The sequence below is a fragment of the Diabrotica virgifera genome, chromosome 2, assembly GCF_917563875.1.
Source record: "Diabrotica virgifera virgifera chromosome 2, PGI_DIABVI_V3a".
Taxonomy (NCBI): Eukaryota; Metazoa; Arthropoda; class Insecta; order Coleoptera; family Chrysomelidae; genus Diabrotica; species Diabrotica virgifera.
In genome coordinates, this window is record NC_065444.1 from 210,519,982 (window position 1) to 210,542,416 (window position 22,435).

A 22,435-nucleotide genomic window follows, 5' to 3' on the forward strand; every position below is an offset into this window, starting at 1 on the left:
TTATTGCAATTGGATGTGTATTTTTTTCGACGAGTACTCAAATCTAAGTATTCAAGCTTAAATAACGGGAAAACGATGCAATGTATAAAATATTCCTGCTAAACATTTGTCAAAGTACTTCGGAATACCTATCAAATGAGCTTCAGAACAAGATAATAGCGTCAAAATTAAGCAAGTTATAATGAAAATAAAGGAACCGTTTCGAATTTTTTAGGAAAAAGTGAAAAATAAAATATACGCCATTTCCACAAAAATTAAAATTTATAGTACTCCTTACAAAAACTTCTTTATATTAGCATAATTAATGTTTTCGATAATTTTGACCGGTTTAGAATGCATATTTTTGAAAAAAAGATATACATAATTAGAAAAATCATAATTTTTAAAATTATTGTCTCACATTCTTTTGATAATAACTCCAAAAATACTTAATATACGTAAAAAATTATATTTAACCAAATTTTAGTTTTTTCTGTGCCAAATATTTTATCTGTTTCAATATTTCTATAGGGTAAAAAATAACCGAGATAGAAACGTTTAAATCTTAAATTTTGCAGTGGGAACTATGCAACCGAGGTCATTTAACCTTTTATTTTTTTAAAAGTGAAGGGTTTAAAAGATTAAGTTTAAGGTGCTTAAATAGCACTTGTAATTAGCTTTGAAACAGTTTTTAGATGGACTTAATATCGTAAACACGAACGGAGCTATTAAAAAAAAACAATAACATTTTTTGGAAAAAATTTTAAAAGGTAAATTTTGAAAAAAATTTGGAGCATAAATTTTAACGCTATCAACATGTTCGGGGGCTCATTTGATACATATTTTTAAGTACTTTGACAAATGTTTAATAAGTTTATGTTATAAAATGCATCAATTTCCCGTTATTTCAGCTTGAATACTTATAGTTTTTTACTCACCGAAAAAAATATACATTCAATTACCTATAACTCACTTTTATTTAACATTAAAAGGTTTTTTCTAGTAAGGGGTTTATTTCATTTTTTATTAGCTTTAATTTTTATAATAATAACTTTTTTGTAAAAACACACACTTTTTGAGTTATTGATGAAAAATTGGTTAAAAACATTCATTTTTCTCAAGAAAAATTAAAATAATAAATGAAACAATCGAAAACAAGCAAAACCATCATTTATTATTTTATTTCCTTTACTCGGTTTAAGTACTGAAAGTTCCTCTGCTGTCTTTTTCCGAGACGAATGAAGGCGGAATGTGATCGTTTCCCTTTCGTTTTCTATATTCGTCGTCTGCTGTCTTATTAATTGAAAAAGTCGCAGATTAAGGATGTACCAGTAAGAACTTTCAACGCGAAAAGTCTCAGGTTTAAATTACTATTTACCATTTTAATTTTTATTAAATTGGTGGATTCTGCATCTGAGACTCTTCAATTTGTTAAAAATTAAAATCTTTGATCTTTAATAACTCAAAAAGTTTTGAATTATTTTAATAACTTTATATAACAAATTTTGCTTGAAATTTGTCCCTCTATCGAATTATGGGGTTAATTTTAATAAAAATAATTTTCACCCCCGAGAAGGGGTGGCATCCACCCCCAACGTAAAAGTGCAAGTTGGCACCATATCACCTTTGTTCCTTGAGATATCCTCTAACCATTCACCAATTTTCATATAAATCGATGGAGATTCAACGAAATCGGAGGTAATAGCTCATACCCACCTTCAGTGACTCCACTATATGGCCAAGATCTACCTAGATGATTAATAATTTATTTCTTTACGTTCAATAGTATGTTGTTCGTTGCTAATCTTTCAAATTATGTATCAGCGCAAATAAGCCATTAAAATAATATATTAGTGTTCTTTAGTAAATGTATTATTTAATATAATTTTTGTATCTTTGGATTTGTCTTCCTTAGGCGTAAAATAATAAAATATCTATTTTTATATTTCACTTGTCACCGTGATGTGTAATTATGTATATGCGAAACGTCAATAACAGGCGCCTTGATAGCCTGGTTGGTAGGGTATTGGACCAGAGATCGAGAGATCGCGAGATCGCGGGTTCAAATCCCGGACGATTCATATTCTTTTCTTTTATTTTTTTTTATTTTTGGCATTGTTAAGTTTTGGTTAATTTTTGGTAATTATTGTTAATTTTTTGTATTGTAACTGTTAAATATTATTTCATTGAAATTATATAATAGAAGTATAACTTCTTACGTGCGTACAAAGTACACACACATTCTTTTTTTTTTTTAAATTGTGTCATTGGCCATACCTCAGCTGCAATAAGTTGCGATGCTTTCAACTACGGTCTTGTATATTCTGATTTTTGTATCTTGTCTAATTTCAAAAAAAAAAAAATTATTTGCTGCCTAACATGAACTGTATTATAAAAAATATGCTATTAAAACAAACTGTTTTTTTCTTGGTTTTGGTTTTTGTGTATACTATTTCTTTTCAAACTTACTTTTTTGGTTTTAGTTTTGAACACATAAATACTTTCATATATGATCACCTCTTCTTCTTCTTTTTATTTTTGACATCATAACCGTGGATGAGTCTTTTCCTGTCTGGCGATGTCCTTTCATTCCGATCTCTCTTGTGCCCTTCTCCTCTATTGTCTTATATTCATGGTTTTGAGATCGTTATATGGTCACATACTACTTTAGAATTGATACATGAGAAAACTAACACAGTCTAAGCGCAAAGGCCATAGTACTCAAGATGTTCAAATGCAAATATTATTTCTATAAATTAATAAATAAAGATGCAAGTAGAGAGTGTATAACTTCTTCTTAAGGTGCCGAGACTGCTTGTCGATCGTTGGCTCTCATGTTGTCCAGCATACTAACAGCTGTCTTATTTACAGCCGCACGAAATAGTTCAGTGCTAGTTTTTCCAAACCACTGGCGTAGGTTTTTAAGCCAAGAAGTTGTACGGCGGCCCACACTTCTTTTTCCCATTATTTTGCCTTGCATGGCAAAGTGAAGTATGTCATATTTATCTGAGTGACGCATTATATGACCAAAGTATTCCAATTTACGCCTTTTAACTGTGTTCACTTCTTCACAACTTTTATTCAAACGTTGCAAAACCCTTTCGTTTGTGACTCTTTCCCGGTGGTAGTGGGAATATATAACATCGAACCATTCTTATGCGAAGTTCCAAATTGAGATCATGACTGCAAAGGATTTTCTTAAATTTCATAAAAGTTGTTCTTGCTTTGGCAATTCTACTTTTTAATTCTGTACTAGGGTTCCAGCTTTCATTAATGGGAGTTCCCAGATATACAAGATAACTTACGCGTTCAATTGAGTTATTACCAATTGTTACGTTATATAGGAGAAGACTAAGTCTTCAATCTAATGGCATATAAAACAGCATAATGCTACTCTACATCCCACCAGACTGAAAACAATGGGAACCTTCTCTGGTTACACCTCCAAGGCTTCTACAATTTGCAAGCCATTACGGATGCTGAGACTAAGGAAGATGAAGGAATTTTACCATTTATAATTCACATCCCATCTGCTCAGCGCGGTAAAGATCCAACGAGAATGGTTCCCTTCGTACTCCGATCAGAGTAAACATGTAAATCAAAAATGAATAACCATTTTCAATTTCGTTGCAAAACGAAAATACAGCCGCATCATATTCTAGTCCAATCAGAGAGTACAGCAAGCACCTCTACCGGTTTCGAAACTTATTAGTCTCTCATCAGGAGGCACATATGCTGCTCTCCCTGATCCAACCAAAACAAACCCCGGCGTGAGGTCACGGATTGCAACGAACGAAATGGCATAGATGCCCTATCGGCAACTGCTAGCAAAAGACAAAGTCTTCAATCTAATGGCATATAAAACAGCATAATGCTACTCTACATCACACCAGACTGAAAACAATGGGAACCTTCTCTGGTTACACCTCCGAGGCTTCTACAATTTGCAAGCCATAACGGATGCTGAGACTAAGGAAGATAAGGGCATTTTACAATTTACAATTCACGTCCCATCTGCTCAGCCCAGTAAATTTCCAACGAGAATGGTTCCCTTCGTACTCCAATCAGGGTCAACATGTAAATCAAAAATGAATAACCATTTTCAATTTCGTTGCAAAACGAAAATACAGTCGCATCATATTCAAGTCCAATCAGAGAGTGCAGCAAGCACCTCTTCATCATCATCTTGGTGCTACAGCCCTTAGAGGGCCTCGACCTTCTCAAGCTTTCTACGCCATTCTGTTCTGTCCCTTGCTTGCATTTTCCAGTTGCCGACTCCGATCTTATCGGCATCCTGTGTTATCCCGTTCATCCACCTCAGCTTTGGTCTACCCCGCCTTCTCATTCCCACGGGTTGCGCTGTTAGAATCTTTTTTATCATGTTCGATTCAGGGGCCCGGGCTACATGTCCTGCCCACTGCAGGCGGTTTCGTTTAAGTATAGTGATAATATCTTTTCCACCAAACGTATGCTTGTAGATATTCTGCAGTTCAAAGTTATATCTACGCCTCCATATTCCGTTCTCACGGACCGCTCCGAATATCTTACGTAGCACCTTTCTTTCAAAAATCGACAGAGCGGATTCATCTGTTTTAGTTAGCGTCCATGCCTCTGATCCATATGTGAGAACGGGGACTATCAATGTTCTATACAGCCTTATACGAGTTTTTTGAGACAGACGTTTGTTACCTAAGTACTTTGATAGACTATGATAACACCTGTTTGCAATTATTATTCGTCTTTTTATTTCCTCTGATGTGTTATTATTGGGGTTAACCGATGTCCCTAGATATATGAACTCTTTGACCGCTTCGAAGTTTTGGTCATTGATGATTAGATCTGCGTAAAGTTCCAACGAGAACGGTTGCCTTCGTACTCCAATCAGAGTAAACATGTAAATCAAAAATGAATAACCATTTTCAATTTCGTTGCAAAACGAAAATACAGTCGCATCATATTCAAGTCTAATCAGAGCGTGCAGCAAGCACCTCTTCATCATCATCTTGGTGCTACAGCCCTTAGAAGGCCTCGACCTTCTCAAGCTTTCTACGCCATTCTGTTCTGTCCCTTGCTTGCATTTTCCAGTTGCCGACTCCGTTCTTATCGGCATCCTGTGTTATCCCGTTCATCCACCTCAGCTTTGGTCTACCCCGCCTTCTCATTCCCACGGGTTGCGCTGTTAGAATCTTTTTTATCATGTTCGATTCAGGGGCCCGGGCTACATGTCCTGCCCACTGCAGGCGGTTTCGTTTAAGTATAGTGATAATATCTTTTCCACCAAACGTATGCTTGTAGATATTCTGCAGTTCAAAGTTATATCTACGCCTCCATATTCCGTTCTCACAGACCGCTCCGAATATCTTACGTAGCACCTTTCTTTCAAAAATCGACAGAGCGGATTCATCTGTTTTAGTTAGCGTCCATGCCTCTGATCCATATGTGAGAACGGGGACTATCAATGTTCTATACAGCCTTATACGAGTTTTTTGAGACAGACGTTTGTTACCTAAGTACTTTGATAGACTATGATAACACCTGTTTGCAATTATTATTCGTCTTTTTATTTCCTCTGATGTGTTATTATTGGGGTTAACCGATGTCCCTAGATATATGAACTCTTTGACCGCTTCGAAGTTTTGGTCATTGATGATTAGATCTGCGTAAAGTTCCAACGAGAATGGTTGCCTTCGTACTCCAATCAGAGTAAACATGTAAATCAAAAATGAATAACCATTTTCAATTTCGTTGCAAAACGAAAATACAGTCGCATCATATTCAAGTCCAATCAGAGAGTGCAGCAAGCACCTCTACCGGTTTCGAATCTTATTAGTCTCTCATCAGGATGCACATATGCTGCTTTCCCTGATCCAACCAAAACAAACCCCGGCGTGCAGTAACGGATTCGTTTTGCAACGAAATTGAAATGGTTATTCATTTTTGATTTACATGTTTACTCTGAGCAGATGGGACGTAAATTATAAATTGTAAAATTCCCTCATCTTCCTTAGTCTCAGCATCCGTTATGGCTTGCAAATTGTAGAAGCCTCGGAGGTGTAACCAGAGAAGGTTCCCATTGTTTTCAGTCTGGTGGGATGTAGAGTAGCATTATGCTGTTTTATATGCCATTAGATTGAAGACTTAGTCTTTTGCTAGTAGTTGCCGCTAGGGCATCTATGTCATTTCGTTCGTTGCAATCCGTGACTGCACGCCGGGGTTTGTTTTGGTTGGATCAGGGAAAGCAGCATATGTGCCTCCTGATAACAGACTAATAAGTTTCGAAACCGATAGAGGTGCTTGCTGCACTCTCTGATTGGACTAGAATATGATGGGGCTGTATTTTCGTTTTGCAACGAAATTGAAAATGGTTATCCATTTTTGTTACGTTATAGTTATTATTATTTACGGTTGCCTGTTTACTAATAACCATAACTTTGTGTTTCTTGCGTTGAAAACGCCATGATTTACATCTCTGCATCTTTAAATTATAACTAGGATTGCAAATAGTACATCACGCGTTCCAAGGCCACAGCGAAAACCGAAATGAGTTGTTGAGATTCTGTCCTCAATTTTTCTATACGTTCTTTGATTAGGCATATAATAGTGTAGTACAACAGCTCAATCTCGATATTTGTAATGAGAGGAACGGTACTGCAATTTAATGTTAAATAAACTTTTTGTCTGTCATGTCATAAGCTATTACTAAGTCACTAACACATTTGTAAAAATGTCTCGAAATACTTATAAAATATTTCGAACTTTCAATAGTCATCCATGAAATAAATAATTGGTACTAAACAATGTTACGGCTCTTTCAAATTGTGAAACCGGAACTACCGGCCCTTTAAATTTCCCATTGTTAGTTTAATAGCTACCACTCCTACTGCACTCTTTACTGGTTATTATCGAGGCACTTCAATATACTTCTAAGATGGTCGTTTGTTGCTTTTGTAACTCTTGAAAATATACGACGTTAAGGCATTGCTGATTCTTCACAAATAACCTGAAGCAGTAATACACGTTGCGAACAAAAAGAACCATATCAATAGAATCTAGAATGGAAAAAATATAAATTTGATATAAAATATGAATGTCCGCTACCAACCAATTCATGGCCGATCTGTTGTGTTTCTGATAAGGAGAGAATTACAACGAATGTTAGGAAAGTAGACAAAAAAATGTAAAAAATACGTTAAAAATATTTAAGGAAATGTCATCTAAGAATACGTTTTTATTAAATTTAATGTTTTTGTAACAAAATTACGTGAAGTTTGTTTAGCGTTTAAAAATTAGTATCATATAAAAAACGTATAATACGTATATTGCATTTACATTGTATGAAAACAAAATTACGAATGTGCTTCCAACTTTCCCTATTTGAGCTCAGTAATAAATGATAGGAACAACATCAGTAAAAAATACAAGCACGGATTCTTATAAGCGACAATAAGGGTTTTTATACTGTATTACTGCTTATAACGGTAATAAGGGTTTTTATACATACAAAGACATATTGAAAAAAAAATTCTGAACCGAGTGTCTAAGCTCAGAATTTACAAAACAATTATTAGCTACTGGTCAAATATCTTCTTCTAAAAGTGCCATCTCCGCGAAGGAGTTCGATAATCATCATAGCTATTCGGACTTGGAGACGGCTGCTTTGTCATGATATTCTACGTCTCCTTTTATTGCTTCTTTTACCTTGGGTGTTTCCTGAATACTATAATCAATTTGGGAATATTGTATCTACCTCCATGTGTAATATATTCGAAATATTCCAATTTTGTTGTTCAATTAAGAACAATTATCTCGCATTACAGAAATAAGACGAAGTATAATTATCAATTAAACGAGAACGTCCTAGATCCTAGACTATGCAAAGTTTTGACCGTTTAATAAAAGAACCTACCTTGGATTGAGAGTGCTTGATATCCGTGACATGCGTAAATTTTGTGACCTTTGTTATTGCAATATGAGCATTTATTGACACATGCCGAAATGTGCTTTAAGATTTACCACGAAACGAGGTCTCCTTTCTATAAAGAGATTTATTCCTCTCTTTAACATTTAAATTCTCTATGAATAGTTGGGAACATCATCTATCATCTAGAAAGTTAAGCTATTCATCAAGAGACTCTATTCTTTCGCTTCTTCTTTCAAATTCCATAAACCTGCCTGTACCAAAATCTAAATGTCTATCAATAATATTAATCAAAATCAGTTGCAATAGTTGTAAGTCAGTGAGAGTTAAATTTTTTATAGCTTGCAATGTATTTTTTATCTGAATATAAATATTGAGTACCTCTGAACAAGGTTTGCATTATATTACTATACTACATTCACAATAAAGATGCACTTGAAATACACAAACCAAGACACGTTAACTGTTACAAGGAGCACTCCTGAATCCTCATTTATAATGTATAAACTTTGTAAATCATCATTTGGGATTTACAATGTTTACACACTGTAAATAATGATTCAGAAGTGCTCCTTGTAACAGTTAACGTGTCTGGGTTTGTTTATTTTTACTGCATCTTGATTGTGACTGTAGTATAATCAAATCCAGTAATTCGTTTAACGATGCTTTTATGATAGTACAATTAGTTAAATATCTTGTCAAAGCTATTTTAAAGTTAGCATACAAAACAGTAGTTATATTATTAAACATTTGAAGACTTATGAGATATTAAACTTATGAGATACGATTTTAAATAAATAAAACGTTGCAAATAGGGATTCTAGGTCAATTGCTCGAATGCAATTGCTCGAAATCAATTGCTCGAAACCAATTGCGCGAAAATGAATTGCTCGACATGAAAATTGCTCGAATAAAGTAGAAAATTCTATATTTACCCAAATATTTATTCACAATAATGCAGAATATATACCTAAATATACATAAGAAAGACACTTTTCATATGACAAATTATGTAATTTTCTGGAAATTGTCATAATCGCTATATCATAATAGGACTAAATCAAAATCGTTATTTTTCTTTTCACTTCCAAAGTTCAAAGATATTTTAGATTTGTAATAAATATTTTTTCAGCATAAATTAATATACGATTATATATACCCTATTCCACGAATATACGACTGTGTTGGATTATTTCGACAACGAATATTTTATTGTGCAAAATATGAAGAACTAAAATAAATTGCAAATTAAATTGCTGTTTATTGGAATAATTATTAGAGCCATTTACTTTCGTACTTCTTATGTTGCACACTGAAATATTCGTTGTCGCGATAATCCAAAAGAGTCGTATGTTGGTGGAATGAACCATATGTAGAATATCACATAAGTTGTTCTATTTAAAATATTTTTCTTATATCTATATTTTGTATTATTTTGAATAAATATTTAGATATATAATTTTCTTTTTTATCCGGGCAATTTGTATTTCGAGCAATTTTCATGTCGAGCAATTCGTTTTCGAGCCATTCATTTCGAGCAATTGATTTCGAACAATTGCATTCGAGCAATTGACCGGTTACCGTACATAGGTAATTTCCATTATTATTTGTGATAAGGGCGGAAAATAAATTGAAAAAGTTAGACCATTCACTAGGTTTGCCAGAAAAACATGGAATATAAATATTGGGCAATGTGTCATTAGGCGCTGCATTTATACCAGATAAACATGGAATAGAAATATCGCGTAATATTACACTAGGTCGCACTTGTCTTATAACAATTCGCTCTTGCGCGTGCAAACGGAGTTAAGTCTGAAAATATACAAATGGAGATAACTTCATAAATGAACACGTTTTAGATCGAAATTTGAGTGTGCAAAAGGATTTATCTCAGTTGTTTACGTTTACGAGCAAAACTTATTAGTGGTACCGAAGATAACTCATTTTGAAATGTGTTCAAGGAATTTATGTCAAATAGACTCTGTTGACACTATAATGTCGGTCAGTGCCAATGGAGTTAAGTCTATTTGTATTACATGCTTCAATTTTTCGGAGTTTGCCTAATTCTGCACTAAACACGATGCATCACGTGTTTTCGACTCGCAAGTGAATCACATTGAGTGGCTTATTGGTATTTTGTTTTCATTTGCGTTTTTGACAGTGAGACGTGCACATATTGTGAGATTATTGCCTACTACTCGTATTAAAGAATAATATCGTAAGTAAAAATGTTTGCAGAAAGACGAGAATTTCTTGCCGCTCTGAAAAAACGGGCATTAAATTCAGAAGGTAAGTAAACTAGTTTAAGTTGGATAAATTAGTAATGATTTTTTTTACCTCTGACGTAAAATCAGAAGTGTTATCACTTATCAGTTATACGCTTAATATGTAATGTGTGTGTATGTTTATGTTTATGTGTGTGCGTGTGTGTCTGTGTCTATGATATCGTAGCTCCTCAACGATTGTGCCGATTTAAATGCGTTTTTTTTTTATTTAAAAGCTGACGTAATCGAGACAGCTCTTAGGTATAATTTTTGTTTGTTTGTGAACTTCTGTCTGTCTGTGGCATTGTAGCTCCTCAATAAATGAACCAAATTATGATACGTTTTTTTTTGTTTGAAGTCGGCACAATTAATTATTTAGATGGTTTTTAGCTATAATTTATGAAGAACTAATAAGGCGTTGAGCTCATTTCGTCGGGGGTAAGTAAATACTGACCAGTCCATTACACCAGAAAGTGATACAGCTAGATTTTCTAATTTGGAAGGTGAAAAACGAGAAAACAGGAAAAAACAAGAAAATATCGATTCTGGTTTTGACATTTCTAAAGCTGATATTTCTGAAGCTGGTTGTAGCAGAGGTCAGTTTTGTTACAATTTAGAAAATAGCAAACAATAATACTAAATTTTTTTGCAGATGCACCTAGTGAAAGGATTACTGAGTTCTTTGGAAGCGATATCGACGACAGTGACAAGGATCCAGATTATGAACTTCCTGAATCAGAAGACAGTGACAAGGATCCAGATTATGAACTTCCTGAATCAGAAGACTCAAACAGTATTCCATTGGTTTCGTTTGAAAATACAATAGATGCAAATCAATCGAATAAAAATAAAAGAGGAAGAAAATCGGTAAAAGGTGATACTAGAGCAATGAGGAAAAAAAGAAAAATGGACAGAAATGCAGGTAAAGAATACGTGACTCTAAAAAATAAGTTGATGAAAGGCAAAAAATGCAAGGTACTTGGAGATTGCCGAAAAGGATGCGGTAAAAAAGTTGATAACGAGGTATGTAAACAGTTATTTACTGAATTTTGGGAGTTAGGAGATTATAATAATAGGGTTGCTTACTGTTCAAGTCTTATTTTGAGACAGGAAAAAAAGACAATGAAACTTAATTCATCAAAAACAAGAGCCTGTAGCTATCAGTATCACTTTAAGATCGCTGGTGAGCTCGTTGAAGTTTGTAAACGGTGCTTTCAAAAAACATTTGATTTGTCGAATAAGTTTATAGAAAATGCTATTACAAAAACTAGTTTTTCCGGTATAACAAAAGAAGATAAAAGAGGAAGCCATACACCTGCGAATAAAATAAGTTCAGACAGAATTGACATGATAAAGCAACATATAGGTCTTATACCTACATACAAAAGTCATTATTGTCGTGAAAAAACTGGAGATAGACGTTTTTTACCTTCTTTTTATACATTGACGAGAATGTATGACGAATATAAAGCTTGGATCCAACCTCAAAGTCCCGTACGTAGAAAGATATATGAGACTATTTTTCATACAATGAACATTTCAATAAAAAAATATAGTAAGGATACATGTCAAACGTGTGACAAGTTACATAACACTATAGTGAATGAAAAGAAAGAAGAACAAAAGGAAAAAATAAGAAGAGACCTAAATCGGCATCAAGAAGAAGCAGAAGCTGCATATGCAGCAAAAAGAAAAGATAAAATAATTTGTCAAGATGACAAGACCCAGAGAGTTTTTGCTTTTGATTTGCAGCAGTGTTTACCCACGCCCAGCCTAAACACTTCAATAGCTTTTTATAAAAGGCAACTATGGACGTACAACCTTACAATTCATGATTGTGGTAATAACAAAACTACTTGTTGTATGTGGTATGAAACCATTTCTGGTCGTGGAGCCAATCAAATAGCTTCTTGTTTGTATAAAGAGCTCTTAGAAATCCCACCAGAAGTAAGAAAAATAACATTGTATTCGGACACTTGTGGAGGGCAAAATAAAAACTCTCATCTCATTGCAATGTTTATGGTCTTAATGGTTAATTCTGGTCTCGATACATTGGATCATAAATTTTTAATTCCAGGACACACAAGAATGGAGTGTGACAGCGACCATTCGATCATTGAAAAAAAAAAAAAGAAAAAATATGAAAGCCGAATTGAACATCCAAGAGACTGGTATCAACTTGTTCGACTGTGTCGTAAAAGATATCCCTTTAAGGTTCAAGAAATGACTAGAAATGATTTTATTGATTTTGCAAGATTACTAAAGAGTTCATTACAAGTAAGAAAGGTAGATAATGACGGTAACCGCTTTATTTGGAAAGATGTTAAATGGATTAGATATCAAAAAGAATTTGGACTGTTTTCATATAAAAATAGTTACAAAGAGGATGAACCATTTAAAACAATGAATTTTGTTAGAAGAGGTTTTTCATCTCCTCCATTAAATCTACCAAAATGTAAATATCCAAATCCAATTTCTTCAGAAAAAAAAATCTAATGGATTTATTACCATACATAGATGACCTATTTCACGATTTCTATAAAAACTTACCTACACAGAGCGATGTTGCAGACTACTGTTCAGAAGATGAAGAAGATTTACCAGATGAAGATTAGTGCAGATAGGATTATGTACGCTAACGTTTTGTGCATTTGGATATAACTATTTTTTTTTCTCATGTTATAATGATTTTCAAAATTTCAGTTTAATATTTTCTTTTAGTTTGTAAAATTAAATAAAGTTTTTAATTCATCTTTAATCAGATTTAAGTTGTTGTTTTATTTAAAATTTGCTTAGAAGTTCATAAAAATTTTTAAACGCTTGTATCTCACAATGGCAATTTTGGACTTATCTCCGTTTGCACGCGCAAGGGCGAATTGACTCCTATTTGCGTTGTACCTAGTATAGCGATAAATGATTCAGAGGATGGGAGTATATAAATAATGTATGGTACCCTACAGCAATTCTTACGCAATTGGATTTTCTTAAGGTGATACAGTAGCGATCAACAGGTAGCCAAAACGCGTTCCAAGACTGCGGCTGTAATTTTGAATATTTTTTCGAGATATTTGGCACACGTATTCGTAATATAATAAAGAATGGCGGTACAGAGCCCAATTTGAAAAATATATTAATATGTGGAAATTACTCTGTAATTAAATACAATATTAAAAAAACGAGCCTGTACCGCCATTAAGAAGAACAAAAAAAATACACTCTCTTCAAATAAACTTTTTTATCCAATGCCTAGATTTTGTGTCATTTTGGAACTACTAATGAAATAAAAAAATTTAGTAGTTCCAAAATGACACAAAATCTAGGCATCGGATAAAAAAGTTTATTTGAAGAAAGTGTATTTTTTTGTTCTTCTTAATGGCGGTACAGGCTCGTTTTTTTAATATTGTATTTAATTACAGAGTAATTTCCACATATTAATATATTTTTCAAATTGGGCTCTGTACTAGCTCTTTATTATATTACGAATACGTGTGCCAAATATCTCGAAAAAATATTCAAAATTACAGCCGTAATCTTGGAACGCGTTTTCGCTACCTGTTGATCGCTACTGTTTCCTCTTAACAGTGGAAAACTACTTTATCTAGATCTATTTTAAAGAGAATCGCAGACATATATTATGGCACCATTGACGTAGTTATTTAGGGGACTACATCTTAGACTAAGAGCCGTATAGGAAAAATTGCCAACCTAAGAGTCTATAACCCAAAAGAAAACATATGCGCACTATGCCGTCAATTTTCAGTGGTATATGGGTCGATGGTGGAAAATAAAAGATATCCCCCCCTTTTAGATAGACAAAATACGCTCATGCCCAGAAATCAATTTTTTTACATTCTATGTGATTAAAACATAAGACTACTTTAAAATTTCAAAAGATAAACTGTTTTTAAGGGTTTTGGGAGTGATAACGTGTTTCTCCCATTTATGAATGTTCTAAAGCAGCGATACTCAACCTTTCTCTTTCCTGGGCCACATAGTAGCTATTGCCACAGCTTGCGGGCCGCAATCAAGATGAAGTAGTATACAGGGTGTTTCATTGGGAAACGCAAATACTTGAATGGTGAATAGAGGTAAATAAGGCGGTTCTAGACATACTATAGTTATTTTCCTAACAAGTGCAGAAAGTCATTCTTTTCCGCACGCGACTGCAGTTTGCCGAACGACGCGAAGCAGGAGTTCGGCAAGCAGTCGAGTGCGGAAAAGAGACTTTCTGCAAGAGTTAGGAACAATATTTTTTCTAAGAGTCTTTAAAAAATTACCAAATCTTAATCAATTGATTTAATTAATATGAAAATACACACACAAATTAATTCTTTGACAAGGTTGTCAAAACCAAACTTTCAATATAATTAGTTAGCATGACGACGATCTTGGTTTCCATGACGATGATTCAAAACGACTGTTATTGTCTACCGATTTGACTTTCAAATATTATGTCAAAATAATTTTATTTAATCGAATTGTCGCGTTAATTTCATTAAAACAGGAACACCATAAGATATATTTGAAATAAATTAGTAAATAATATCTAAATATTAGTTTATTGCATGTATTATAATTACTTTAAGGCCATATTAACATCTCTAAATTAACACGCGTGCGGAAAAGTAAAAACCGCGTGCGGAAAAGTAAAAATCGCGTGCGGAAAAGTAACACGCGTGCGGAAAAACTTTCTAAACTAAAATGCGTGCGCGAAAGTAGACAATTTTGCACGCTCGTAGAAAAAATTTATTGCTCCATCGACTTTATAACCGAGTTACAGGGTGTTTTATCGATTTTGCCCATAACTTTAGAATCACCTTATATATTGTTTTGATATTTGGTACACATAGGTATGTCACATTTAGAACCCCAATCACCCAACTACTAATCACAAGAAAAATCCAGGTCCGGAGTAAACAAAATTATAATTCCATTGTGACCTTGAATCAACATCCTGTATATTGAAATTTTTAAAACCAGTTTGCACATTATTTGAAAAGAGCTTTAATGGAGCTTCTATTTTTTGCGCAGACAATTCAATGATTTTAACTTTGAAATTATGTCGAAATTTTTAAGAACTTGAACTTTCAAAAGAAAACTTTTGATATATGTAATTTCAAAATCAATGTCATTAAATTATCTGCGCAAGAAATTGAAGCGAGCAATTCAACTTAGCTTTTGTGCCCTTTTCAAAATAATTTGCAGACGAATTTTGAAAATTTTAATATACAGGGTGTTGTTTCAAGGTCACAATTATTTTAAATTTTTTTTTGTTAATCCCGACCTGAATTTTTCTTGTGATTACTAAATGGGTCTGTAACGATGAGTTACTACTATCGTTACTAAAATGTTATTCCGATGGGAACTAGGTATGCAACCAACTTTACAAGCACTCGTATTAGAGGTTGCAGTTGATAGACGATAAAGTTGGTAATATCTGGTAGATTAGAGTCTAGCAGTTGGCAATGACGATATCCGGCAGGGGTGTATGTCATATCGGCCATAGCGGCTGGCACTTCACTTGAATTTTCGTTCTTGTCCGATCAAGAAGTCCTCCGGTGGCCATTGTAAGAATTTACCTTTTGGTTGAAATAAGTTATAAGAAGATTAATTTACGTTGGAGGAAGTTTTTATTTTTTTGTTTGGGGTTGTGAAGAGTTTTTGGTTCCAATATTTTTTGAAGAAAACAATGGGTATGTATGAAAAAAAATATCACTTAACTATGGTTTGCCATTTCTTTTTCATGCTAAGAAAAAATAACCATCTAAATTATTTTTAATACCATATTTAGATCATATGAAAAGCATTGCTATTCTTTAATTATCACTTTTTCAATACTTCTAATATACACTCACAGGAAAAAATATTCTTAGAACTACATTTTCACTCTCAAATAAATTGAAAATCAATGATAATTTTCATTCTATCATGTATTTAACTCCATATAGTAATCTTTGATTACAAGATCCACATTTTTTTTGTCCAAATACTTCCTTATATTCGTTTAAAAAGGCTTTTTCCAGTCAAGAAGAATCAAGGTCAATGAAAACATATACATCAAACCTCACTTTTTCCGTAGTTTTTTCTCTGTCAAGTTCTGATAAGGTGAAACACCTTTTTATAGAGGCCCTGTTTCTTAGATACTTAAGGAAAACCAGCTAATAGAAGGTTTTCTGTTCTTTTAGCCACTGGAGGGAGACTATAACAAAATTTAAGTCACATTTGGATGCTTCATTTATTTATGGAATAAACAATCATTTTGGTATTATTTTGGGTTTGGATTGGAAGAGTTTTGGATGTTTTTTTTTTCTCGTTTCTGGAATAGACACTAAGTTCTATCGACACTAGCAAGTACCTCCTCGTCAATACTCTGTGTTGCTGTTCCTTACCTCCCGAGGATTGGGAAGATCGGAGGATACGTACCTGGCTCTCTCATCATCAACCTCACCAGGATTTTGGAGAAGCCACAGGCCTACTTTTGTAGAAACGCCAGGTTTTTATAATAAAATTTGAATTTTCAATCCTTTTAAATAATAGTTTTCAATTTTCAATTTTTTTCAATAACTCAAATACATAACCTTAATAATAATATAAATTCACCTTCTTAAACCCTATTATCTTTATAATATTCAATAATTTTTTTTTGTCAACGAATTTTATATTTCATTTTCATGATTGTATCAGGTATTTAAAATAATCTCAGGATTGTAAACTATCTGGGACGATACTGTGCACACTATCGAAGGGTTTATTTCCTACTCAATAATATTTATTCCATTCACCAGATATTGTCAGGTTGTCACTTCCGATCAGATACGGGATTGTCAGCCAATCTTGTATTCTACAGTAATAATTAGTTTGTACATGCATATTTAGATCAAATCACTTCCTTAGTAGAATAAATTCATTACATATATTAGTTTTTTCATACTGTAAAACCTGCATTATCGACAGGAGTGTACTACCATAGTACGTCGGATATTTAGCTAGTGTATAAAATTGTATATAGGGTTTATAGGTATTTTTTTTTTATTAAATGTGGTTGTACATACTTATATGTTTTATTATCCTATCATTTTAATAGTATCTATTAATAGTATTAGTTAGGTACAGCAATATAGGTCACGTGGAGAAGAATTTATTCAATTCTTCCCTGGCGCTCAACACTACTTCTGAATATCTTCTTGGTCAATAGTTCTCTTCTTGTCATTACTCCTTATATTAATTTATTTTCTTTATCATTCAAGTATTTCAGTAGGTACCGTCTTACTAGGGCGTGCAAATACGGCCTGATCCTTCCCTGAGCCCTACTGTTTAGTCTCTTCAATTTCCAGCTAGCCTATTTCTGTAAAACTTTAGTCATTTATTAAGCTACCCCATTCAAACAGAAGAATCATACGTTACAATTGGCGCCCAACGTGGGGCCCGACTTTCAGTAAGACAGTACCTTTCTTTATTTTGTTGCTTATTGTAAATTTTTCTAGTAAGTATCTTTCTGGTCTATTGTTGTATATTTTGTAATTATATAGAGATACATTTTTGATTCCTTTTGTACGTTATTTGGAAAATACACTAGTGCACTTATATTGCTGTATTGGTACTATTTTAATTTATTTAAAATAATAATTGTAAATCGTGAGTAGGATAATATTTGAACAGGTGTATTGGTTGACATTTCGGTCTGGTCGGTTTGGTGATACCTGGATATTTATTTTGAAAAATTTTGAATGATTTATTTTTTTTGATATCTAGGTACATTACTACTTTTGATTTAGGTTCAGCCACAATATACTACAGTTAGCTAAATTTTTGCTTACCATACCTATATATAATTTATAAAGTTTTCATTTTTTTATATACATTTTCGTTTAAACATTTACTTAAATTATTTTAAATATCTACCCCAAATATATATCTCGGTTATATTTGGTTTGTCGGTTTGTTAGGTCGTTAGTTTAGCAGCTCGTTGGTTGAGCAGCTCGCTTAGTAGATTGTCGGTTAATTGGGTCGTTAGTTGTTGGGGTGGGTTCGGTTTGTCGTTGTTGGGTTGGGTTTATTGTTACTAAATTTTTCCTACTACCATGTGTACCTTTCAGCCAGAACATTTGTTAGTTAGGGAGTTAGATTATGAGCTGAGGATAAGGGAAATAGAGGTGGAAGAAGCTGCTAAATGTGATAGAAAACGCAGTCTATTGCGTGGTGCTCTTAAACAGGAGCAAGGAAATAGGAGTTTCCGTCAGATTTCAGCTGCAGCTATTCCTTTCCTGGAACAACAACAGGGAATAAATGAGACACTAGAGGATCTTACGCAAAAGATAAATAATTTTAGAGGGACTGTCCATGATAGCATGTATTCTAGATACATTTCACGTCTTGCTCATATCTCTGGTCGTGTCCACTTATTATGTTGCTCAGATGAGGAGCAACAACTTTACAAACGCTCTATGTCCATTAGGATTCTCAGTCTAGAAGGTGAACTCGATTCTCGAGTAAATCCTCTAGCCACGTCCACTCCTGTTTCTTCAGTTCAAGCCTCTAATTCCTTGTTACATCCCAAGCCTGTGCAGGTACATAAGTGGGGAGTTTCGTTTTCTGGTGAAGGTCATTATGACCAAGTAATTTCATTTTTAGATAGGGTAGAATGTCTTCGTGTTTCGAGAGGTGTGAGTGAGGAAGATCTTTTTTCGGCTTCTGCCGAATTATTTACAGGCCATGCTTTTACGTGGTTTATGAACAACCGTGGTAGCTTTACCACTTGGACTGGTTTGGCTCAGAAACTAAAATCCGATTTTCTGCCTTATTCTTTCCAAACTGATCTCTTAGACGAGATCAAGAACCGCAAGCAGAAACCTGGAGAATCAGTGACTATGTTTATTAACACTATGTTGGGTATGTGTAGTCGTTTAGATACTCCTTTAACAGATAATGCAAAAATTAAGATAATTTTAAAATGTTTGCTACCTTTTTACCATGCCCAATTGGCACTTGTTGATATAGACACTATCGAAGACCTGACAGATAAGTGTAAACGGTTAGAGGAAACTCTATCCTGGTCTTTTCATCCTCCTACAACACCTAATTCTGGTGCTGGATTTAACTCTTACTCCTCGAGAAATCGTTCTTGGCAATCTAGACCCCATACACCGAATGTGTCTGTGACTACTTATTCTTTGTCTTGCTGGAATTGTCAGGTTGTTGGTCACGCATTTCGGGATTGTACCAGACCCCAAACACGGATTTTCTGCCACGGTTGTGGTAGAGAAAATACGCTTAAACGTAACTGTTTTAAGTGTTCGGGAAACGAGCATGCAGAGGCTCGTACCCTGAGCGTTCCTCAAACAGCAGCCCCATCAGGGAACATGACCGCAGCTGTAGACGAAGCTTCAGGTCCAATACCCGCCAGCAGCTCGAACACCTCTCAGGAAGGAAGAAACACTTCCAACCGGAGACCAGCACGCAAACCGAAATCAGGGAAAAAGTAATTGTTAGTAACACTTCAGTTGACTCGTGCGGTTCGCTTGATCGTAGATTATCCCCTCCAGTCTTAAACTGGAATTTTAGTAATAAGCATAATCAAGACGAGGAGACAGTTCCAAATTCTATACCAGGTTGTACGTTTGTAAATAATAATAATATGTCTATGTTAATACCAGATAATTTTGAAAATAAATCAGAGATTTTGGATTTTGATATAAATTCGTTATTAGTTAGGAAACATAATGATAACCGACCTTATCTTGAAATTGAAATTTTAGGACAATCTTGTTTAGCTCTATTAGATAGTGGCTCGAACATTTCTCTAATAGGTTCGTATTCGCTGAAATTATTAGAAAATACTGATATTAATGTTATGCCTATTTCTTCTTTACAAGTCTCTACTGCGGATGGTGCTATCCAGTCAATTACAGGTAAATTTGACACAGAAATCGTAGTTGCCAATATTCGGAAAATGGTTACATTTTATGTTATACCTTCAGTTAAAAATTCTATAATTCTTGGCATGGATTTCTTGAATGCATTTAATAGTACACTAAATTGCTCAGATTTTTCGTTGTTTATATCTTCCTTTAATGTCGCAACTGTAAGTGCCATTCGTGAGTTTTCTAGTTTGTCTAGCTTAGAACAAAACCAGTTAGAGAATATTATCTCTAAATTTTCTTCTATCTCTTCCAAAGATAGATTAGGCCGTACACATTTAATATCTCATACGATCGAAGTGAACACTTCAACTCCTTTCAGACAATATCAATATCCCATACCTCAGGCATGGCAAGCAGATTTAAGTAAAGAAATTGATTCGATGCTCTCTTTAAACATTATCGAAAAGTCGACGTCGTCATTTTGTTCGCCGTTATGGATGACAAAGAAGAAGGATGGATCATTCCGAGTATGCTTTGATGGTCGCAAACTTAATAGTATCACTACTAATCGAGATGCTTATCCCATCCCTCGGATAGATATAATTCTGAGCAAACTTCAGAATGCCAAATATATCTCTTCGATCGATTTATCCAAAGCTTTCTTACAAATTCCGTTAAGCGAAGAGAGTAAGAAGTATACTGCTTTCGCTGTCAGTGGTAAAGGGTTATTTCAATTTGTCACAATGCCTTTCGGTCTAGTTTCAGCTCCGCAAACAATGTGTCGTTTAATGGACTTGGTTATTGGTCCCCAACTCGAACCATTCGTATTCTATTATTTAGACGACATCATAGTTGTTACTCCTGATTTTTCTTCACATATTGAAATATTGGAGAAATTATTTTCACGCCTTAAAGAGGCTAATCTCACTGTTAATTTAGAGAAATGTAATTTTTGTCGTCCTAATTTGAAATTTCTAGGATATGTTGTTGATCATCAAGGTTTGAGAACAGACCCTGATAAAGTAACCGCTATTAAGGACTTCCCCATTCCTAAAACTACTACACAACTACGTAGGATCTTGGGCATGTGTGGATACTATCGTCGATTTGTGCCTTCTTATTCTACTTTATTATCACCTCTTACTGACCTCCTTAAGAATAGGAAAAAGGGCCAGACTATCACCTGGACTCCTGAAGCCGACGATGCTTTTCATCGTATTAAAGAAGCCCTTACGAGTGCTCCGGTCATGACTTCACCTGATTTCAGTGAACATTTCTACCTCATGACTGATTGTTCAAATACCGCCTCAGGTGGTGTACTCTTTCAGATGAAAGATGGTTCTGAACACCCCATAGCATATACTAGTAAGAAGCTCAATAAGGCCCAGAAAAATTATTCCACTACCGAGCGTGAACTCCTTGCTATTATTCACGGCTTGGAGGCTTTCCGTTACTATTTGGAAGGTCGTAAGTGTACCCTTATTACTGATCATAGTTCTTTACTCTGGATGCATTCTATGCGTAACCCATCCCAACGTTTGTCTCGATGGATTTGTAAGTTGTCAGCCTTTGATTATAATATCGTCCATCGTAAGGCAAATGGTGTTGTAGTAGCCGATGCTTTGTCTCGAACGTTTGATGTCAATCTTCTTGACTTATCCACTTTAGTTCCGGATACATGGTATCAAAAAATGTTAGAAAAGGTTACTCAAGCACCTGATCAGTACCCTGATTTTAAAGTAGAGAATAATATTCTTTATAAGCATGTCGTTAGTTCAGTGGAAGCTTTGTCTAATATGTCTGATTGGAAGATTGTTGTCCCAACAGCAAACCGGGATGAAATTCTTCGTACATTTCATGATAATGTGACATCTGGTCATTTTGGTTCTTATAAAACATTTAGTAGGATAGCAGAATTATATTATTGGCCTGGCATGCGCAACTATATCAAGAAATATATTTCTAGATGTAGAGTTTGTGCTACTTGCAAGCCAAGTACTATGCCACAAGCTGGATTAATGGGTACTTTTAGGAACATTGACTTCCCATGGCAGATGATATCCATGGATCTGATTGGACCATATCCTCGTAGTTACAATGGCTATACCTATTGTTTGGTGGTTGTGGACTACTTTACTAAATTTCCACTAGTTTTTCCTCTTCGTAATGCCACTGTCCCTGCTATTGTGAAATATTTGGAGGAGCAAGTCTTTTTGTTGTTTGGTGTTCCACAAATTGTTTCTTGTGACAATGGTCCTCAATTTGTGTCTAAGGCTTTTAAAAACCTTCTAACTAAATACAAAGTTCAGAAGATCTTTTATAATGCTGCATACCATCCGCAAGCTAATCATAGTGAGCGAGTGAACCGCAGTATTGTAACAGCCCTTAGATCATACACTTATCCAGATCACAGA

The 22,435-nt window shown here is 34.3% G+C and overlaps 2 protein-coding genes across 3 annotated transcripts in view; one reads left to right on the plus strand and one right to left on the minus strand.

Moving 5' to 3' along the window:
• The window catches only part of LOC114331564 (dystroglycan 1), a 1,301,763-nt gene that overhangs the window by 904,673 nt on the left and 374,655 nt on the right, over window positions 1-22,435 (minus strand). The window lies entirely within an intron of this gene.
• LOC126879796 (uncharacterized) lies at window positions 15,483-19,643 on the plus strand. Its single transcript, XM_050643066.1, has 2 exons — window positions 15,483-15,854; window positions 16,347-19,643. The coding sequence occupies exon 2, from the start codon at window positions 18,243-18,245 to the stop codon at window positions 19,641-19,643; it is 1,401 nt and encodes a 466-aa protein (XP_050499023.1). The 5' UTR covers window positions 15,483-15,854; window positions 16,347-18,242.